Source organism: Drosophila bipectinata, chromosome 3L, assembly GCF_030179905.1.
Source record: "Drosophila bipectinata strain 14024-0381.07 chromosome 3L, DbipHiC1v2, whole genome shotgun sequence".
NCBI classification, from domain to species: domain Eukaryota; kingdom Metazoa; phylum Arthropoda; class Insecta; order Diptera; family Drosophilidae; genus Drosophila; species Drosophila bipectinata.
In genome coordinates, this window is record NC_091738.1 from 1058124 (window position 1) to 1077725 (window position 19602).

At 43.0% G+C, this 19602-nt stretch overlaps 3 protein-coding genes across 4 annotated transcripts in view; 1 reads left to right on the forward strand and 2 right to left on the reverse strand.

Moving 5' to 3' along the window:
• The window catches only part of dar1 (dendritic arbor reduction 1), a 27572-nt gene extending 18717 nt beyond the window's left edge, over positions 1–8855 (reverse strand). Inside the window, exon 1 of one of the 2 annotated variants that reach the window (XM_017243032.3) lies at positions 7954–8855. In XM_017243032.3, coding sequence (XP_017098521.2) covers positions 7954–8016 — 63 coding nt within the window. In that variant the 5' untranslated portion in view covers positions 8017–8855. Of the gene's footprint in view, positions 1–1793; positions 1924–7953 lie in introns of those variants that run through there. The other variant, XM_070279820.1, reaches the window with a different exon arrangement.
• A 4846-nt stretch (positions 8856–13701) lies between these two features.
• Positions 13702–14439, forward strand: LOC108126240 (uncharacterized). Its single transcript, XM_017242703.3, has 3 exons — positions 13702–13918; positions 13978–14051; positions 14109–14439. The coding sequence occupies exons 1-3, from the start codon at positions 13822–13824 to the stop codon at positions 14328–14330; spliced, it is 393 nt and encodes a 130-aa protein (XP_017098192.2). The 5' UTR covers positions 13702–13821; the 3' UTR covers positions 14331–14439.
• Positions 14440–18342: 3903 nt separating this feature from the next.
• Positions 18343–19519, reverse strand: LOC108126137 (lipase member H-A). The gene is made up of 4 exons (XM_043214038.2): positions 19272–19519; positions 18731–19195; positions 18481–18673; positions 18343–18418 (listed from the first exon to the last, which is right to left on the reverse strand). Exons 1-4 carry the CDS (start codon positions 19498–19500, stop codon positions 18343–18345), a joined length of 963 nt encoding a protein of 320 aa, XP_043069973.1. The 5' UTR covers positions 19501–19519.
• Between the last annotated feature and the right edge of the window lie 83 nt (positions 19520–19602).

Here is a 19602-nt window from a genome sequence, read left to right on the forward strand (position 1 = left end):
ATGGCTCATTTAACTAATTTCACTTATTACCCCGCTTGATTTATTTTAACGATCCACCCAAATGAGTTTAATTAAGCGGCGGAGGATTTAAAACACGACGGGAAAAAGCAAGAATTCGCTTCTCAATTATTCGACTCTGGGGTTTTGTTAGCTTAATTCACCAGTTAAATTCGTTTAATTTAACTGTGACATATAAATTATCGGCAGGCAACCTTGGCCGGCGTTCTATGTAATTAAATAAATTGCCACACAGAGAAAGCCAAATAGCTGGTGTTTTAAAAACAAATAAACTAAAGTAAGGAGAGCCCGGAGGCGGCAAATATTTTGACGATCGGCTTGCACAATTAATAAACAAAAATCATACAAAATACAGGGGCATAAATTATAAGGCTAACATATGTCTGGCCGGGACATTACCTCCTGGCCCCCGCCTGCCAAATGCAATCACGACTGGCAGAAAAGCTTGGCAAGAAATCATAGCTCTCTCGGCCGGGACAAATGCGGCATGATGGCCCAAGGGGACGGGCCGGCAATTACCAACAACTGGGAAATTAAAATGCATGTGCAGTGATCCAGGGGCGGAGGTGGCGGCGAGGGGCCTCGGCTCTGAGGGAGATAGAGATGAATGCGTGTGGGTCACTGTGACCCCTTGAACCCCCCGTACCCTGAACGCTGCATAAAATATGTGACAGCTTTGACACCAACAAACAAATAACCGCAGCAGCCCAAGAAACCCCTCGATTTTACTCCACCCGAGGGGAACATCATGTCCGACAAGATTTTCGTTTAAAACGTGAACAGGTTTCGCTTTTATTTTTCTTCTGCGTGTGCCGCCTTTTGAGGGAACACTGTACTACAGGTAGAGCCAACACTTTTACTTTTAAGTCTTTTAAGAACCAGGCACTTCTTTGGAAGAACTTAAACTCTTGTATATCTTGTAGTCCTATATAATGTGCACTTTGTAAGCTAAGCCCTAGTCCAGATACCCCAAAGTCCAGATCTGTTGACCAGTGTAAAGGCCCAATGAGAAAGGCAACCAAAGATTATGCTAATTTTCAACATTTCATTGAGGAAAAAGTCTTCCTATCTATGAGTCTGTTTATCGGACTGTGGATGTCTGAGTGTGGAGGTATTTCATTGAGGCCAAGAGATATTTACGCAACCTGTTAACAGAAAACCCGAATCCCCAATGGTCTTACTTGGCCAAAGGTAGGCGGGTGAGACTGGTGGGACTAAAACAACAACTAGAAACTGAAAGACAAAACATCGAAAAGTATAGGTATAAAAGATCCCAAGATTCAAGAGGCAAAAATGATATAAATCAACGACGAGGGAATAAACAATAATTTGGTTAAATTAGAAAATCGGTAACAAAAATCAATGATGCTGAAAATTTTCATAATAATAGCGTTAATAGCCATCATAACAACGGTCGGATCGGAGACCAAACAATAGCTTCGATATTTTCGTCTGGGAGGGAAAGGTGGGAAAGATACTCCGCTGAAGTTGTGGCATTAGTTTTGTGTTTGGATATTTTTTATTTTTTGGGAGAGACTAATGGTCGACAAATTGCTGACTGAAATTGATATGGGAATGTTTTTTGTGTTTTTGGAGGGGGCTGAACGTATACTGCGGTAATATTAGACATACGCCTATTTTAAAATATTTATTTTTAACTCATCGATTTAATTTCCCCAACAAACCAAAAATGGCTGCCATCGTATCGACAGTTTCCGTTTTAGTTCTAACGGTTGTAGCAATTGTCTTCCTATATAGTGCTCGCACACACTCACCTATTAGATACTCAGATACTGGCTATCTGTTAGATACTTTTGCGGGACATGCGCAGTGTCACGCAGTCTCTCAGCTCGGCTCCATTCCGCTCCGCTCCGCTCGAAGGCTGTTAAGCACCATTAAGCAGCAAAAGTCAGCGTCGCCATGTTGAGACGGCCACCCCCGCCCCCAGCCCCCTGGGCAGCAGCCACCCCCTCTGGAAGCGTCCAACCAGCAGCCAGCAAAAGCAATATCTGAGCTTCGCAAGCGCAGCAAATCAAAACACATTTCATAGTTGGAACGAAAAACAAAAAGAAAAAAAATCAGGCAGTGAGAAAACAGCGGCACAAAGTGTGAGCTGTCAGGGGTGGCTATAAAGGGGGTTATCCCTTACGTTAGTAACTAAATCAAGTAAACTTTTCTGATTAAAGGTTGCTACTAAAATATTTCTATGACCTTTTTATTGAACTATTAATAGTTATCCCTTCTAAAAAATATGAACTCCAAGCCCCTGATTTCTACACACTTAAAACTTTTCATATTTATGCGTGAAGAGCAAAAAAAAAAGTCGCCAAGTTAATTTTTTCGCTGGATTATAATAGAAACAAAGCCGCTAAACGTTGCTGTTGCCCATCGCTGGCTTCTTTCCCTCCCGCTCCAACTGGCTAGCCGTCTCGCTCGCTCATCTAGCCCTGCTCCCCCTGGGCACTCGGCTCCCCCTCCCACTCGCCCCCACCTATGGCCACGACGCCATTTGCCGAGCGTTTTGCCAGCAGTTGCTGCTGTGTCGGCGATGTTGCTGCTGTGCTTGCGATATTGCTGCTGTAGCTGTTGCTGTTGCTGTTGCTGTCGTTCTGCTTATGTGCGCATGACGAATGACCGCAATTTGCGACAGTTTTTTTTCCATCGCCTAACTATTATTTTCCTTTTTCTCATTTCAGTTTACATATCTCTCTGACTGATGTTGTTGACTATCGATTGTTGTCTATTGTACGCTGTCTGGCCGTGTGTTTGTGTATCTATTTTCATTATTGGCTGGCTTTAAATGTATTTTTTATTTGGCCTGGCTATATATAAGTTTATTTATTCTGATGGCAAGTCACTCGAAACTGACTGATATTGATACGGCTATTGTCGTTGTTCCTACAGAGTCTGGAGCGCCATTTTCTATTCCTATTGCCAGCGATTTGTTTTGAAATTTATTTGTGGGGGACTTGTAAGTGGATTTAATTGGTTTTTTATTGGTTTTAGGTTAGCGTTTTCCCATAAATAAATGTTTTAAATTAGTTATGGGTTCTGGAGAATGCAAACAACCATAGCAAATGATCTTTGTGCGAGTAAATGAATAAATTCGTAGTATTTGCACTAAATTTCAGCCCAGAGACTTCCTGCCGTGTTATTATACCCTGAGCTCTACTCTATTTGTCTAATGACTCTAGTTTATTTTTCCCAAGCCATGTATTATGGCCCACAAAAACACCACACTTTCGCACTTCCCCAGAGTCGCCCTTGTTCATTTCCATATCCTCTAGAATTTTTCACCCCCGCACTCATTAGCATAAAACCATTCGCACAGCTATTGCATATCACCGGGATATTGAATATCCTTCGAGGACCCGCTGGAATGCATCATAAAATATTAATTGATGTCGATGACGCGTCGCTCCGAACTATTCTCACAATTTCACGCTAAGCAATCATAACACATATCGACGACGGCTATTAGGGTGACCAGTGAAGCTATGAATCGGCTATCGAAAGGGCATATTTCTCGGGGGTGATACAGGAAGTGCCCTGGAACACTGGGCCTACAGAGCCAATTTCCGATCGCAGCCCAAAGGATCGCTGGAGCGTGAAAAGGGGCTTTAGTTTTACGGAAAACTTGGCATGCGCAACATGTTGAGCATAAGCCTCGAATCAATAAAAATTTGAAATGAAAACTGTTGAATAATGCCCAGCCGATGGGCCGATCGGCCGAACAGGATTTGCGGGCAATTAATTTGTGTTTACAGGAAATATAGCCGAGGGGCCCCCATCCAAGGGGCCACCAGCCAAAGTTCAATGGCCAAATCGAAGCCGCTGGCCACGTTTATTGACAGGCTCTATTAGTGGGTCAATTGCCCAAAAGAGATCTCAATGCTGGGCGCCTCTTCTCAAAGTTGCTTCAACGTTTCGTGTATACTTGGGTACTCTGGCAATTATCGGGCTTAGATATGTATCTTGGCCCGGGTGATAAAAGTTAAGTAAGCAAATAATGTGAATTGAAATAATTTTAGGCGCATGTTCGCTGCTGATCTCTCTCTTTCAGTTCGCCCACCAAATAAATGTATAAACAAGATTATATGGTGGCTTGCGAAATGTGTTTACAACAACGAATTCGATTTCGATTTCAATTTAAATTTGCAATTTGAATTTAAGTCGGACATGTTTGTTTGAACTTTTGTGGGGCTTGACGATCGACGGCAATGGCGATGGGTCCAGTCCAGCCTCAGCCCCAGTCTCTGTCCCATCCAATCTAGTATGTGTATATCTGATGATGGCTTTATCATCGGGCCGCGATCAAATGTGTTCAGCCCATTGTTATTTTGACTCATTTCTCACCTTGTTTTTGTTGCCTTGACAGAGCTCGTCGGCTGAAATTTACAGCTCGGCCATTTGACATCGGCTGGGGTCAACTATTTGAAGATTTTACGCAGATTTTGTTTCATAATCAAATAATTGATCTTAATGCGGCATCAAATGAGCAGCTCGCAACTTTAATTTTGATTTCATTCCATTTCCATTTTGAAGGAAACGTGTCGCTGTCATCCACTGAGCTTTTGATCCAATCAAACTTGAAACGAATTGCGCTTCAATGTTCGGATCGAAAAGAGGTCCCAACGGGGTTTTAGCACCTCTTTCGGCTTTAGGCCTGCCTTTATTCTCCGCATATTTCGGCAAACTAGTTTCCGCAATAATTCGCCGAATCCAAACACGTTCGCTTTTTCTTCTCTTTTTATTTCGGCTTTAGGCCCGGCAATCTATCAAAAATTTGAGCTGACGCGAAGAAATGTTGGAATTAGTGGGGCAAAAGGGCTTGCCTGGGGCAATAAATGTTCACTCACGTGCTATAAAATTGGCATGAAAAAGATCTGCAGATTCTACAGATTCTATTTAAAAGGTTTTCAAAAAAATGGGAGATTGATGGATACTGTGTTTTATTCCCTTAGACATTTTATCAGATACTGGACTGGACACTCTTTGAGGAAATAGGAATTCAATGGCTAAGTCCTATATCTTGAGATATAAATTGAATAAATGTGCTTTCTCCGATATTGGCCCATCATATTTCCTCGAAGTTCTTTGGATGCAATCACCGAAAAGTGAGTGATTAATTCGCGTGCCCGATTCTGACCTCCAATTTGGCCAGTCGGCGAATCAATCAAAACTGACTACAAATAAATGATATTTTTCCTCGCCTTCCGCTCTGCCCCATTTTTGGCAGTTTTCGTTTTCATTTGCATGAGTTGCCAAAAAAATATGGCAAAAACTAGAAATCAAAGAGCCGTAGTACTGTGGCGCCTTCGGAATGATTTAGGAAATCGAAATTGTTCGGGGGACTCGGCCAGGTCTTAGGAATCAGCTAGGTCAATCGAAAACGATGGACGATCTCCCACTGGGCCTTAATGAGATTTTCGGCAAACTGTTTTAGGACCTACTCCAGTTATTATTATTATTATTTAACTGTTTTGGGTCTGGGCGGGTGGACGGTGTGTAATTGGCATTTGGTGTTTTGTTTGGGCTACGATCCAATCTTGAACTCATTTCGAAATGGAAAGTCAACTATTGACATGAACATTTCGCATCATTATCTTATCGGGACCATTATTTGGCCTTTTCTATCTAATTTGCCACGATTTTTTATGGCTCAGTTGAGGACTGGCGGGGAGAGGGGGCAATTTTGTATCCGTCAGATATCAGGCTGCAATTCTTGTTAAATTTCAGCAACGATTTCGACTTTGAAGGCGGCCGCCTTTGTCTGATTCTGATTCTGATTCGTAAATGCAAATATTTTATATAGATTCGAATGGTCATATACCCATATACTTTTATTTCATCTATGAGGAGTACATGGCTCTTATTTCTTTATTGACAAATCACCTCAACTGCTTCGATTGCAGGTTTCGTTTAGTTTCCCCCAGAATTTGCATAATTCTTTGGCCCGTGCTGACAGTCTTAGAGTATGAGAGCTATCTGACTTTATCTATATTTAATTATTTACGATTGGGGCTCAGTGCCCGGTTCAGGGCCATTAATCAGAGCATAGCCCCAGCGGAATATAGGAATGCCTACGTGCTTGATTAGTTCCATTATTCACTGAAAGTATCCAACTATCTGACTCGGATACTCATTGCTTGCTAATTCCCTGTAAACGGTCGTAAACCAATTTCGTTGCCGGCCATAAAATATGAAAGTTTTTCGTCATAATCGCACCGAGTCGTGGGAATTACCTTGCCATATCTTACCATATCTGTTAAATCAGTGGAAAACGGAAGAAGCTCCGCCACCTCCCTCTCCTGGCGACTTATCAGAGCCGGCCGAGACGAGAAGAATTGGAAGACCGAGGGGCAGAGAGGTGTGCAGGGGCTACAGCGCTTTGTACTTTTGCGACTGTGTGTAAATATTTGACAACACATGCCTAATTAGTGCAGCTATTGATGGTGACAGGCGGAACAAGCAACAACACTTGTCCCTCCGGCCATCGAAACGAACACCCAGCTCTTTTACGACAACCACAATGCTTTTTCCCCGGAATCGCCAATACCGAAGGTTCTCCTGTAGCCCCCACTCCGTCACGTATGTGTATAGTCTTCTGCTTATCTTGACTGGAAGGAAGTATTCTGAAGAGTCACTTAGTGGGGCTAGACTTCTTGGGGAAAGTTTTTATCAATGGGCGTAAAACTGGTAGGCTTGTTGTTCTACAAAAAGTATCTACAATAATGGCAAAGATAAGTGAGGGGTGGTAAAGTTTTACTTTATTTTTCAGAGGGCATGGGACTCCCTACTCTTCCTTTCTTCGATCGGTTCCGCTACATTAAGGTTCTGTAGAGGCCAGAATTAAAGCGAATATTACTCATCCGCAAGACAGTTGTAGAACACAAAGCCACCCTGATCGGTCGGAATACAACTATAACCCCAACTAGACCTGAGGACAGACCTGCGAAGGCAACTCATCGGCAATTCCGAAGGCGACGAACGACACTGGGCACATTGGCAAAGTGTTGAGGACAAATATTGACCCAGAGCTTCGCAAGTAAGCGCGAGTCAAACAATTGAGGCAAACAACTGAAGACTGACGGGACGGAAAAACAGGCTGGCAAACATTGGACACAACATTGGAAAAAATAAGGAGATGCATCGAGGAGGAGGATCGCTACACATTTCAGCGCGGAACGCGTGAAAAGTGCGGCCAAATGTCCGTAAAAGTTCAAAGGAGCCAACCGACCGTGTTTAAGAACGGCTTAAAGAGGTGCCAGTGCAGCGGATTCGCCCACAGGTGATAACGAGATTTACAAATCGATTGTCAAATAAATAAAAAATATATATACAGATGGGCAGCGAAGGTACCAGAACCCGTAACAGAAACATTTCGTTTCAGAGGGACACCTGAGGAAATGCGAGGTGCTAATCTGTGTGAAAACATACTCGAAAACACACAAGCTCCGCGCCGAGCCGCGTCTCCTCATCTCCAAGACCCATACGTACGGGCTTGCGAGTATCTGTATCCAATCCATCGATAATCGAGCTAATTTGTTTTCGGTTTTATTGTAATTTGCGATTGCCGCGTGCGTTTTATTTATACTCCCGTACTCGCAAAAATCTGGCACCAGAATCGCCAAAATCTGGCCCGGGCCTGGGCGAGATTTGCATTTTGATAAGCGGAAGTGGGCTTAAGCGTTTTTTTCATTAGAGTGATTTGTGTCTTGTGTTTGTGTTCGGGCTTATTGTTTGTCAAATTTGGCTAAAATTAATTTGCAATAAAAGCGGCTTAATTATCGCATTTTGATATTATTACGGGTCGTAATCGTTTACAATGATCTTGAGCTTGGGCAGGAACAAGTGCAGGGTTTTAACATAAACTTGATTTGATTAAATGGAAAATTTCTTAAAATTTATTAGTACATCACTGTCAGGACTCACCTGCATCACCCAATAATTGTTGTTGACGGCAAATTGTTCACCAATTATGATATCCGTATGCATTTAAGCGGCGTTTTTCGCATGAAGCTTCACGGGACGGAGGAAGGGAAAGGGCCGGGGTTCTGCCAATTCTACCAATTGGCAGCCAAATATTTAGCCCGATAATTTGCGGCTCGAATCCGTACTTTATTTGCGGATAATTAAGTGGCGCTGCTCTGACTCACGAGTCACGAACGGATCAGTTCAAGGCGCAATGATTAATCAACTTCGATGGACTTCGATTTAAGGCTGCGATTTCGGTTTTGGGGATTTGTTATTGAATATTATTATTGAATACTTTTGTTTGACATGGCACTGGGAACAACAGAAATTGCTGCACGTTTTCGTATTATTCAATAATATTTCTTCTCTTTAATTGAATTAATTTGCAAGGATATGCAAATGAAGGCACTCGATCACTTTCTTCCACTTTTTGTTTTCTTTTGTTTGCACGAATGATGGGGAACATTTAAAGATCGTTTAGCATTTTTTGTTTTTCTTATTATTTTTGTTTTCGGACGTTAACTGCGTCCTTTTGCCTTAATTGCACTCGAAGCGCAAAAAATTATTAAAAAGCCGCCGGCTTTGCTCACTTCCGCATTCGCTGAGCGTCAACTTGTAACTTGTATCTGTCGGTTTGTAGCTTGAATCTTTTGTTTCTGGCTGCGGCAGTGAACTCGTATATGCGTATTCTATAAATTGTAATAAGGCACTTTTGGACGCGACTCCAGGCAACGGATATCGGCTATGGGTCTTATTTATTTCCTATTTTGATTATCTGGTATGGAAACCGTTTGGAAACTATTCACGCGCTCGTCGGCGAAGCAGTTACTACGCTGGCGGGAACCGAGTTCGTACTGATTGGACGAGCGAGGGTTTCGCGCAGACGAGCCTCGCCAGACCAGGCCAGTCAGTTAGTCGCTGCCAGCTACCTCATCCCCCAGTATCTGTACCTGTGTGCGGCTCTCTTCGAAAGTATCTGAGGGTTTTCGTGGCTCACCAGGTGTTGTTTCGGCTTACCTGGCTCTCCCACTCTCACTGCCGAGCTCAGGTGATCGAGGCCCGGCTCTTATACGACGGCCTCTCAGGTGTGCCACACAGCTGATTTTATTGGAGGTGTACGGCGTATAAGAGCGGCGATCGATTTTAATTGAATGAACCGCCTGGGATTCGCCATTTTAGATTTGGTTTCCAGCAGAGGTGGTCATGGGTTAAACACATTTAAGATTTTCAATCAAAATGGGGTGGAATTAAATAGGTTTATTTAATATTATAGATGGATATACTATTCTATTGAAAAAGGATCTAAAGCTTCTCAGAAAAACGCCAAATACTTCTTACCATCCTTACATAAAACCTAAAGTGAGGACCCGTGTTTTAATTCCTCTTATAATGTATTTCTAATTATTGTAATAAAAATTTTAATACCAGAAGACTTTAATTACAGAAGTTAAAACCTTAATAAAATGTTTTGGAGCGAAGTAATAAATCAAAGGACATAGTAAACATAAACCTACCTTTTAAATCCGCTCCACCACATACCACCTTCATTAGCTTTGACACATTTCTGATAGTTGGTATCCGAAAAAGCCAAAAAATATAATAAAAACCGTCCACCCATCACGCGAAACCTTCATAGACCCCATGCAGTCGCTAGATAACATCGCATTTAAGAAAAAAGAACATAATTAAATAGAATTAAAGCATAAATTAGGGAACCTTGGATGCCTGCCGTTGTGCCAAAGTGGGCAGAAATCAATAAAGCGCCAATTAAAACATATCTGTATCTACATATTCCAGTTTCGGTTGCCAGGTGGAGAACGACGTCAAGGAGGAGGACTTCCCCGTGTCCGCGGGGACGTGCTATGGTTTCGCTTCCTTGACGGCTCGCCGTGTAATTCCCTGAATCATAAAATTACCCCAACGCACGCCACACATAAAAGCCATTTTCATTTCGGCTCATCCCCCTTGGAGTTTCCTCGGGGGCCATTAGGGAGCCACAGCGATGGACGAAAGTTTATGTTTTCCGAGGGGGCAGTGGGCAGGAGGGGACAGGTGGCAGGCGGGGGGCTGGGTGGTTGAAAAGTATCTGAAGTATCACGCAAACGTCGCTTTTCCCCCGCCGAGATACCAGAGGTGTGGCCTCTCCGAAAAGCGGCGCAGACTCAGACGCCAGCCAATCAGCGGCCGCCAGAGAGAGTGAGAGCTACAAGATACTCAGATACACAGGTGCGAGCAGGTGGGGAGATGCAGTCCGCGAGAGCGCGACAGAGAGAGGGCGAGAGCGAGCTGTGGTTACCTTTGCGTGAACAGTGGCAGATACTACACGCAGGTGAAGTGGCAGCCAGAAAAACAAAAACACCGCCAGCCAAGATACAAAAGTATCTGCCAGTCCGGGTATTAGTTGCGCACACAGATACACCCAGCACTCACACACACGCATTCGCAACTCTATTGATAATTGACTAATCCGCCTGTCGCGGTATTTACTTCGTGCCAATTTGCCATTAATGCCAGAAGCAGACGTTCTTCAGATATGGCCACAAAGATACACTTGCAAATACATCTGAATCTTGTCGCTCTTTGTTTGTTTTCGCTTCTGTTTGCGGCGCAGCGGCCAGATATGCTAAAGATACATTTCCAAGTCCGCACTTGACTCCATTCCGAGGGTTGACAAATGTCAGCCAATTCATAAGCGTTTTGGCCTAGAACGATCAATGGAGCGCGAATAGGTACACATTTGGATCGGAATATGGGTTAAACCAACTTTTAAAGTATAGGGTTTTAAAGGCATTACAACTTATTAGTTCGTTCCTATTCCACCCTCTTTACATAACATCCTACCTAACACATAACATAACATAACATTTACATAACAATGTATCAATTTTGTCACTTTTATGTCAAGATCGTCAAGATTTCTAATAAATATTTAAATTGGGGGCGAGTATCCTTCGAGGGTTATTGATTTCCCGGCAAGCGATATCTTGTAGATTTATTGATGCCACTGCCTCTTACCTCACACAACGATCAAGGGGTATCCGTGACACTCGACTACCTGTTCCAGGATTCTCCCCATTTATACCGAAAAAATTCACTGCACTCAGCCGAGCAGAACTTATCGTTCGAGTCAACATGATTAATTACACGAAGAGACCCTTGAGATCATTTCGTTTGAATTGTGGCCAAAATATTGTCACGCTTCGGGATCGAGAATGAAAACAAACAAGGCCGAAACCCGAAAACCTCCAAGGAGCTGCCGTTGCCCACTTGATTGATTCCACTTGGCGGCACTTGCCGATAAAGGCAGGACAAGTAATCCCCAAATGATTCCGATTTATTTATTTCTGGTCTGTGGCATTGTCAACCCCACAGAGGCCCGAGGAGACCCAGAGATTACGCGGCAATTTGTTTTGTCTGTGCGCACTTTCTCGGAAAAAATTTTCATAATTTCTTCGCTTTCTTATCGCCTCAAAGTGAATTTATTTTTTGTTGTTTGCATAATGCGAGTGCGCGCATATAATTGAATTCTCAGGCTGGGGAATTGGGGCAGGGCCACCTCGAATTCCGTCTAACTCGCGATTGTAGATCGGAGATCGGAGATAGTTATCCGATGGCTCTAACCCCAATGAGGCCGAAATGGGCATTCTATGCAAATGGCGAGGCGCGAGATGCAACTGCAAAAATTTATGCGAATGCTAATCAAGTTAACACCAGGCAGGCCACCAAATCGCTGTTTTCTGCCGTTGTCGTCTGACAATTTTAAGTGCGTATCTGTGTCGGGCCAAGAGCAACAACGGCCTGCTCGCAAGCGCGGCAACAATTATTAATGATTTTGCTAAATGTTACAGAAAATAATGACAGCCGTACAGAGCTGTGCAGTTCAACAATTACAAATGCACACAAAATGCCTTCTTGCCAGCCTGCCTGTCTGCCTGCCTGCGCCGCCGAGTATCTCTCGGATTCGTTTTGGAGGCTTAAGCTTTTTCAGTTTTTCACTTTTTCGATTTAGTTTTCAACACCTCGCAGCCCACATTTCGTGGTGTTGCTCTCTGGGTGCTGAATGAATGATTCGACATGTTCCAAGTGGGCGGCCCGCCTGAGGGCGTGCCATTGTCAGAAGGGGGCGGGGGGCGTGCCGAGCGGGTGGCATCAGGGGGGGAAAACAGCAGGCGGTGGGATGAGGTCTTCGGCTCCACCAACCCCTTCCCAACACATTCGTACCGCCATCAGCACAGTTATTTTTTTGACATTTAGCGCGTGCGCAAGCGCAGAAGGGAAGAAAGAATCATGATCTAAGCACTTAACGATCTATTGTGCACTGGAAAAAATTTAATAAAATATATACAAAATATTCTGAAAGGTCTGTTACTGTTTGAGTATCAAAGAGGAACCATAAAGTAAATAGTTTCTTAAGCATTTGGCTCATTAGGTTTAAGGATGGTCCTAATAGAAATAGTAGTTCTATAATACAGGATTTTTTCACGTGCCTTATTGCTTTGTAATAACTACTCCCCCCTTTTCTTACCACTTGAGGTGTTTTGGAAAGATGAGCCCAACCGCAAGCGGTACTCCTCCTCCAACATCATTTCTATGATCGCGTTAATCACCTTTCAAGCCCACTCGAAACTGAAGTTGAAACGATATAGCACTTGAGAGCATGGCTGGGGCAAAAAGGGAATAGGCACTGCGGTATGGGGGCAACTTATAAACGATATCATTGCTTACTCAGCAGGTTTCCGGCTCCACAATATACTCAGTTTATACCATATTTTTTTTTTGGAGGAGTACGCAGTGCTAATGATGCGACTGCACAATTGAAATGAAATTAATTTTACGCGGCAATTAATTAAGCACATCTGTGGGCTGGCAGAGAAAGCCAAGGCCTCCCACACCAGAGCTCATCTGCGACTATAGTCAATCATAATTATTAATTGGGCTAACAAGTCTCCCCGATTTGGGTTGTGAAATCTGTAGGTATAGCCCCACTTTGCCTTGGATACGGTGCTGGCCATAAACAACTGATACACCATAAATGCGACGGCGACGCAGAAAACAATTGCACCGAAATCTAGTATAAATTCGTGTGAAATTAAATCGTAAAGCAACCATAATCGGCACCAACAAATTCGCCTCCGGCCAAACCCAGAAACCCACCAGCGAACGTCAGACCCACAGACTTGGCCCAGACGAATTCGATGATATTCGACACTGACACAGAAAGCAAACACAGAAACCAAGTCGGGGAGCCGAACTGCCGAAAATTTCCATAGGATTTTCTATCGAATTTATGGCGAATTGGAAAATTTTATCAATGCTATAGTTTCTGGGCCGGACACTTTTCTCCGAACGCATGCAAATTGTGAAATGTGTTTGGTGAACCCCGATTCGATCCCTTCCAAATTTCCATATAAGGCCATATATTTCGTTCAATATTTGCCTAACACTTTTGATTGTGCCCAGGCCATAAAGGGCGCTATCTTTTTGTTTCCCATTTACGACAAGGGGCCATAAGATTTTCTGTTGATTTTTATGGCGAATTGGAAAAGTTTAGAGGTGCTAGAACAAAGCCGATTTACTCGGTTCCCGATTCTTGCTAAATATCGTTTATGGTTTAATGGCCTGGATTTTTGATAACGAAAATTGAACCTCTTTAGAGACTTATTTGCCTTCTAGCTATTAATCTAGAAGTCTTTGATTCTACTAGCATAGATTTCACAAATTTCCTTTAAAATTTTGTACCTAGCAGTCTAGGGTCCTTTTACCTTTGACAACCTATTCTCGTATTGAGATCATCCTTCAGTCATTCCGACTATAAAAATTTTAAAGATGGGTCAAAATTCACGGCGCTTCGCAGCGGTACTCTTCGTGGTGTTATCATTCTTTGGTCTCCGCTTCATTGACTCTCAATTAAAATCAGGGGATTGTAAGTATAATACACCAGAACTATGCTAAAAATTAAGAATCGTATTATTATGAGTAAAGCCTATTGTGAGAAACCATCTTTTCGACAAGAGTGGAAGGAGCTCCAAGACGACTTCTATCATCTGGCGGAGAGTGTAAGTTTTTAGAAAGAACTTCCATGGTCATAGGACTAAAAAGCACTCCTTACTTAGTGCTCCATAGAAAATGTTTTGGAGGATGATTCTCAAAGATATCTGAAGATTAGTTGCCTGGTGGACGATCTACCCGAGGGCTACGAGAGGCGCCTGAAACCCGTGGAATACGGCCGGCAGTTCTTTCTGAACCAGCCCATCCCCAAGGCCCCAAAGCACAAGTGGAATTTCCGAGTGCCAATCAACTCCGTGAAGGGAAATGGACTCAGCCCGCTGACTTGATTGATTCCCTACTCCGGCTGGTAGAGTGAATACACCGATAAGGAAAATGTCATTTTCGTTTTACTTTTCTAAGGCTAAGTAAAAGAGTTGACTGGCAACTGACCACCAAGGGATTTGGGTTTCAATTAGATGTATAGAAGGAGCCGCTACCGAAAGATCAGTGGTAATGATCCCCTGCCCCCCGTCACCTTTGCTCTCTACTCTTTGATTTGGTTTTTTTTTTGAGGCGGCGGAGTTTAATGAGCTTATCCATCATCGCGGTCACAGCTCCCTGGGCCTGCTCACGGACTCCTCATCTGTCACAGGGCTAATAGGTTTCATTAGTCATCTCCAATCATCTGGTTTATCAGCTGCCGCTGGTCATTTCTCAGAGCCAAAAACAAAAATATATATATAAATATTTCCACTTCGGTCCGGCATCGGCTTTGGCTCTTTAGCTCTCTGACCGGACCAGGTCTTCTTTCCTTTAGTTCAGTTTGCGTGTCGACAGCAATTTTCACCTTAATTATTTTTGTTGGCAGGGGGTTGGGTGTTGGGTTTTGTGTCCAGCACGCGCTAATGTTTAATATCCGCTTCGTCCAGCGGAAAGGACATTCGGGAGGGAGGATACCACAGATAGACACCGCAGAACCCTCACCAGACCAGACCAGACAGTTATGCAAATTTCCAACATTATTTGTATATTAAAAGGAGAGTTAAAGTTCCACCCAGGCAATTGATGAACCCAGGGAATACCTTCTTGTGACGTTAGTCGGCTCGTGGAAAATTTCGAATAAGGTTTTCTTGCGTAAATGTTATAAAAGTAATATTCAAATTTATGCCTTTTCAATAAACAATAAATTGAAATACGCAAGTTCGAGGTGTCAGGGCAATAAATATAATCAATATTTAATTTTGTTCGATAGTTCAATAAATATGAGCCATAAATAAATATATCAAAAAACGAAAACAAGCCACTAAAGTTTCTGATAACCTTGATAGGTGCAAATTCGTAAAGTTACAAGCTTTTCAAGTTATTTAGTGGAACATTTTAGAATAGATGTGAGGCTATAATAATTTTTTAAGCAACCTTTATCCCTAACCTCCCGAAAAGTCAAAAACCATTTTGTACCAAACGGAAGCAAAGTCTGAAACGAAGCGTGCGCTCGTAAATTATTGTGGGCTCTCACAGATACAAAGAACACATTCGCAGGATGTCAGCCCGATGTGGCTGTCGGTGTGTTTGCCCATTTGGGCCAACGTCCTTTCGTGTCCTGGCTGTCTAACATTGTCCGTTCATTGTCTTGCTGCCATGGCCTGTTTTTTGTGAGGTGACTAAAAGCCGAGTGGCGTGCGGGGGCGGGAAAATGTGAAAAGTGGTGGGTGGAAATCGGTTAGCAGATGGGCTGGGGGCGCAGGCCCAGGTTTCCTTTCTGTTTGCGATTCAATATTGGCGCCATTCCAGGCCCCCCTCTTTGTAAGGCCCCCCATCCACCGCATCCCCCTGCTGACTGCCGTAAAATGTTCAATTAGTTAATGAAAAATTTTCCAATTGGAAAACAACATTTGACTTCAACTAACGACGTGGCGGGCCGAAAAGGATAAGAACTCTTTGTACGGACAGAATGCCCTCAGGTCGAAAACTTATGCATGTGATTTATGCCCAACAACGATTGCCAATTACAATATCATTTCTCTTCTTGTCTCCTCGGCTTTGTGTTTGCATTTGTTCATTCTGCCCTGCCTGTGGCTCCTTCTCCAGTTTTATATTATTTATTTTACATTTTTACCTGTGAGTGTGCGCGGTGCCATTAAGAAATGTGTCAAAACACATGAGGAATTATATAAGTTAGGCGCAGGGCAGGAGCACTCAAGGGAAGGGATAAGGAAGTCAGAAAACAAATCGATTTTTTAAGGACCTTTTCGAGTAAATACTTCAAGGTTTTAATATAAGTTTGGAACATATTTAGGGCTTCTATCAATTACACAAAGTGTCTAGCTCCAAAAGAAGTCTAGACTCTCAAGCTTTGTGTTTCAATTAGAGCAGAACATTGGTATTGGCTTTACCCTCTTGACAGTACCGCTTAACCCCAGAAAGCACCCATCCATTGAGCCATTGCCAGAATCAAAAGTCAACAACTCTCGCTTTGTTTTACTTTCCCAGCAAACACAAATTAAGGTCCGAGGCAGGAAAACGCAGCCTGAACTGAAACGCGTGACACAAATTCAGGAAAGGTGGTGGTGTCAGAACAAAAAAGAAAAAACGGGAAGTGGAAAATGATGGAAAATGTCGAGAAGGCATATATCCATATACCATATATACGAGAAAAGCGAAAAGCTAGAAAAAATACTCAATAGTCTTGATAGTTTGGCGCGCGGCTTTGGGTAAACAGTCGAGGGGGAAATACAAAACATTCAGCAAACAGAAACGGAAAACAGAAACTCGATGGTTGACCGAGCATCAATAGAGCGACTAACTTGCTGGTGCTGCTGCTTCTGCTGGCTTTCCACTGTTCGCGGGAAAACAAAGGAAAATCCGAGCACAGAGTGCGGCAGTTTCCTGTGCCACAAACATGCAGGGCAGCAGCGGCTAATGAAGCCTGAAATCGATTTGTGGAACGATTTTTGTATTTTTTTGGGCCAAAAGCCCAAAACCGATCTGTATCAACTGATGCGATCAGTTAGAACGAAGGGCGATTGCCATCTAGAATCGGGAACACCTGAGCCATCAGAGTCCATCAGGGAAACCACCTGAGCCACCCACATACGAGGGAGCCCGGTGGACACCCGATCGACAGGCAGCTGTTGCCATCTCCAAATCCCCAAATTTACAGCATTCCTCCTCCTTTAGTGGCCTTTTCACCGGCAATTTACGATCACTGCCTTTGTTTGTTTCCCCCGAATGCTGGATGGTTGTCTTTTTATAGCTCTCTTCTCTGCCTCAAGAATTTTACGCATTTGTATAACTTAAAAAAATAGTTAAGACTTTTCTTTTAAAAATTTTTGTGAATTATGACTAAAAAATAAAGGAGACAATTTCCTTCTATGGTAGTTTAAAATAATTTGTATGATGATTATGTAATTTTAAACTTAACACTCTGAATTTAAAGATAAGGTTCACCTAGTTTAGACCATTTTTTCCCACTGTATTGGCCCGATGGCATGGTGGCCAACAAAAACAAGGTGAGGTGCCCCAGCAACAGCCAGGAACCACCGAGGAGGTGTCAAGTGTTTCTTGTTATCTTCTGCGGTTGCTGCCTCCTGTTTATGTATCGGTTTCCGTTTCTGTTTGTAGGCCAACTTGTTTGGGCCACTCTGAGAGCCTCCTCTACTTCTGCTCCTGCTCGGAATAATGGCCAAGAAGAGGCTCTCGGCGACCGCCGGCGTGTCTGTTTCTCAAATTGCGTCAAAAATTATCGCCATTAAATGTAGATGAGCGTTTAGTTGTAAAGTTATTGGCCCATAAATAATCCCGAGTCGGTCGTTTCTGATTCCAGGCATTCAGCCAGAATGCACCAGGGGGCGGGGAGTTGTTTGTTCTTGCCATTCATAAAATGCCTTTGATTTATGAATCAATATGTTTGCAGAACTTTTGATTGCAGTTCTAATAAGACTTGGTGGCTGGGAAATTGTAAAAGCAAATAATCGTAGAAATTCATTAACTGATAAAAAAGGAATTCTGAAAATAATAAATGAGAAGAAGTAAGAATGGAAAAGCTCTACGAAAGTATTCAAAAAGCGATATACCTATTTTCCTTTGATATGGCACCGATACATATATTTATAAAAAATTATTAATTTAAGTTATATTTTTATTTCCTCGTTCAGAAAATATTTGATTTACGCGCGTTTGTATGCGATAGTTAAAACCTCACACATAGAGGGCACCCTAAAGCGGCATCTGTTGGTCAAGCTGACAATAATGTTTATGAAAATAATGTTGAAATTATAAAATATATTAATTAAATTTGAATCATCAATTAATTTTGTTTATTAGGTGTTAAAAAACAATAACTCGTTTTAGATAAACACTTTAATAAAACTTTGAGTTCCTTCCTTGGCCGTAAGGAGGCGCTCCATTAGTTGCCAAATAATAATACAAGGTGGCGCTAAAAATGTAAAGTAAATATGTACCCGGCTCCCATCAATTCAAAATATTTGAAATACTAACCTTCGATTGACGTTCTCGCCCATATAAACCACCTGGTTCTCATCTATACCTCCCGATCCAGATATTTCCTTGATGCATACATCAACTTGACGACTTTTTATAGATTTTAGGCTACAAGGTATAGCTGGAAAATTCTGTGGCACTCCAATGGATTCCGCAAAAAACATGACAGCCCGATTATGACTGCAACTATCTATTGGTTAAATTTAGACAATTTAGGAGTAAATACAAGTTTTTGGGATGAGCTTACAAGCCTCATGTAGGAGCTTACTGGCTGCAACTAGGTCCACGTCCTCACATCCTGGCTGGGGAGCCTCTCCAAAGTTTGGATAGAAGTCCACCGTCCCACGAGGTCTCAAGTCGCCAAACAATGGGAAATCGGTGTGAATCACATCCACAAAGAGGCCGGCATTTGCATGCAAGCTGTCGTCGGCACGTGAGGAGAACAGGGGAAGCGCTGGATCCAGGCCCGTAACTCTTCCCAAAGTTCCATTGAAGTACCTGCCGATTCGACCCGCTATATGGGCTCCCAGGCTGTGACCTATTACGTGAACCGCTTCGTATTGAATGCCGTGTTTTTGGAGGAAGTCGTCAAGTTTTTTGGCCAAAAAATGACCCACTTTCTTTACTGCCAATCGGGAGGTGGGGTAATCCAAGTTGGCCGCTGGTCCCCAGTCGGCTACCAGAACATTTGCGTAGCCCTGGGAGGTATAGGCTAGGAGGATTTTGGGTAATCCATTAAAGAACTCTTAAGCTCTTCTAAGAACACGAAGACGCTAAATGGCACTCACCATTCCGTAAAGGCATAATGGACCCATGGGTCCTGGAGCCCAAATATCCGTGAACTATGAACTTTACTGATTCTACGGAATCCAATTGATCAATATTTTCCAATGGCACCTCAGCAGTGCTTGAGAGGTAGTAAATATTGCTCTGCTCCACAAGGTTATCCAAAAGAGCAGCCTGCAAAGTCCAAAACTGGCAGAGAATGGGCACCAAACAAATGCTCGCCTTGGCCATGACACCCGATTTAAGTTTATCCAGAAGCAGAATACCTTTAACTGTCATGGAACGCAAAAGTGATGCCATTTATATACCCCCTTGAACTGTGCATGTCGCATG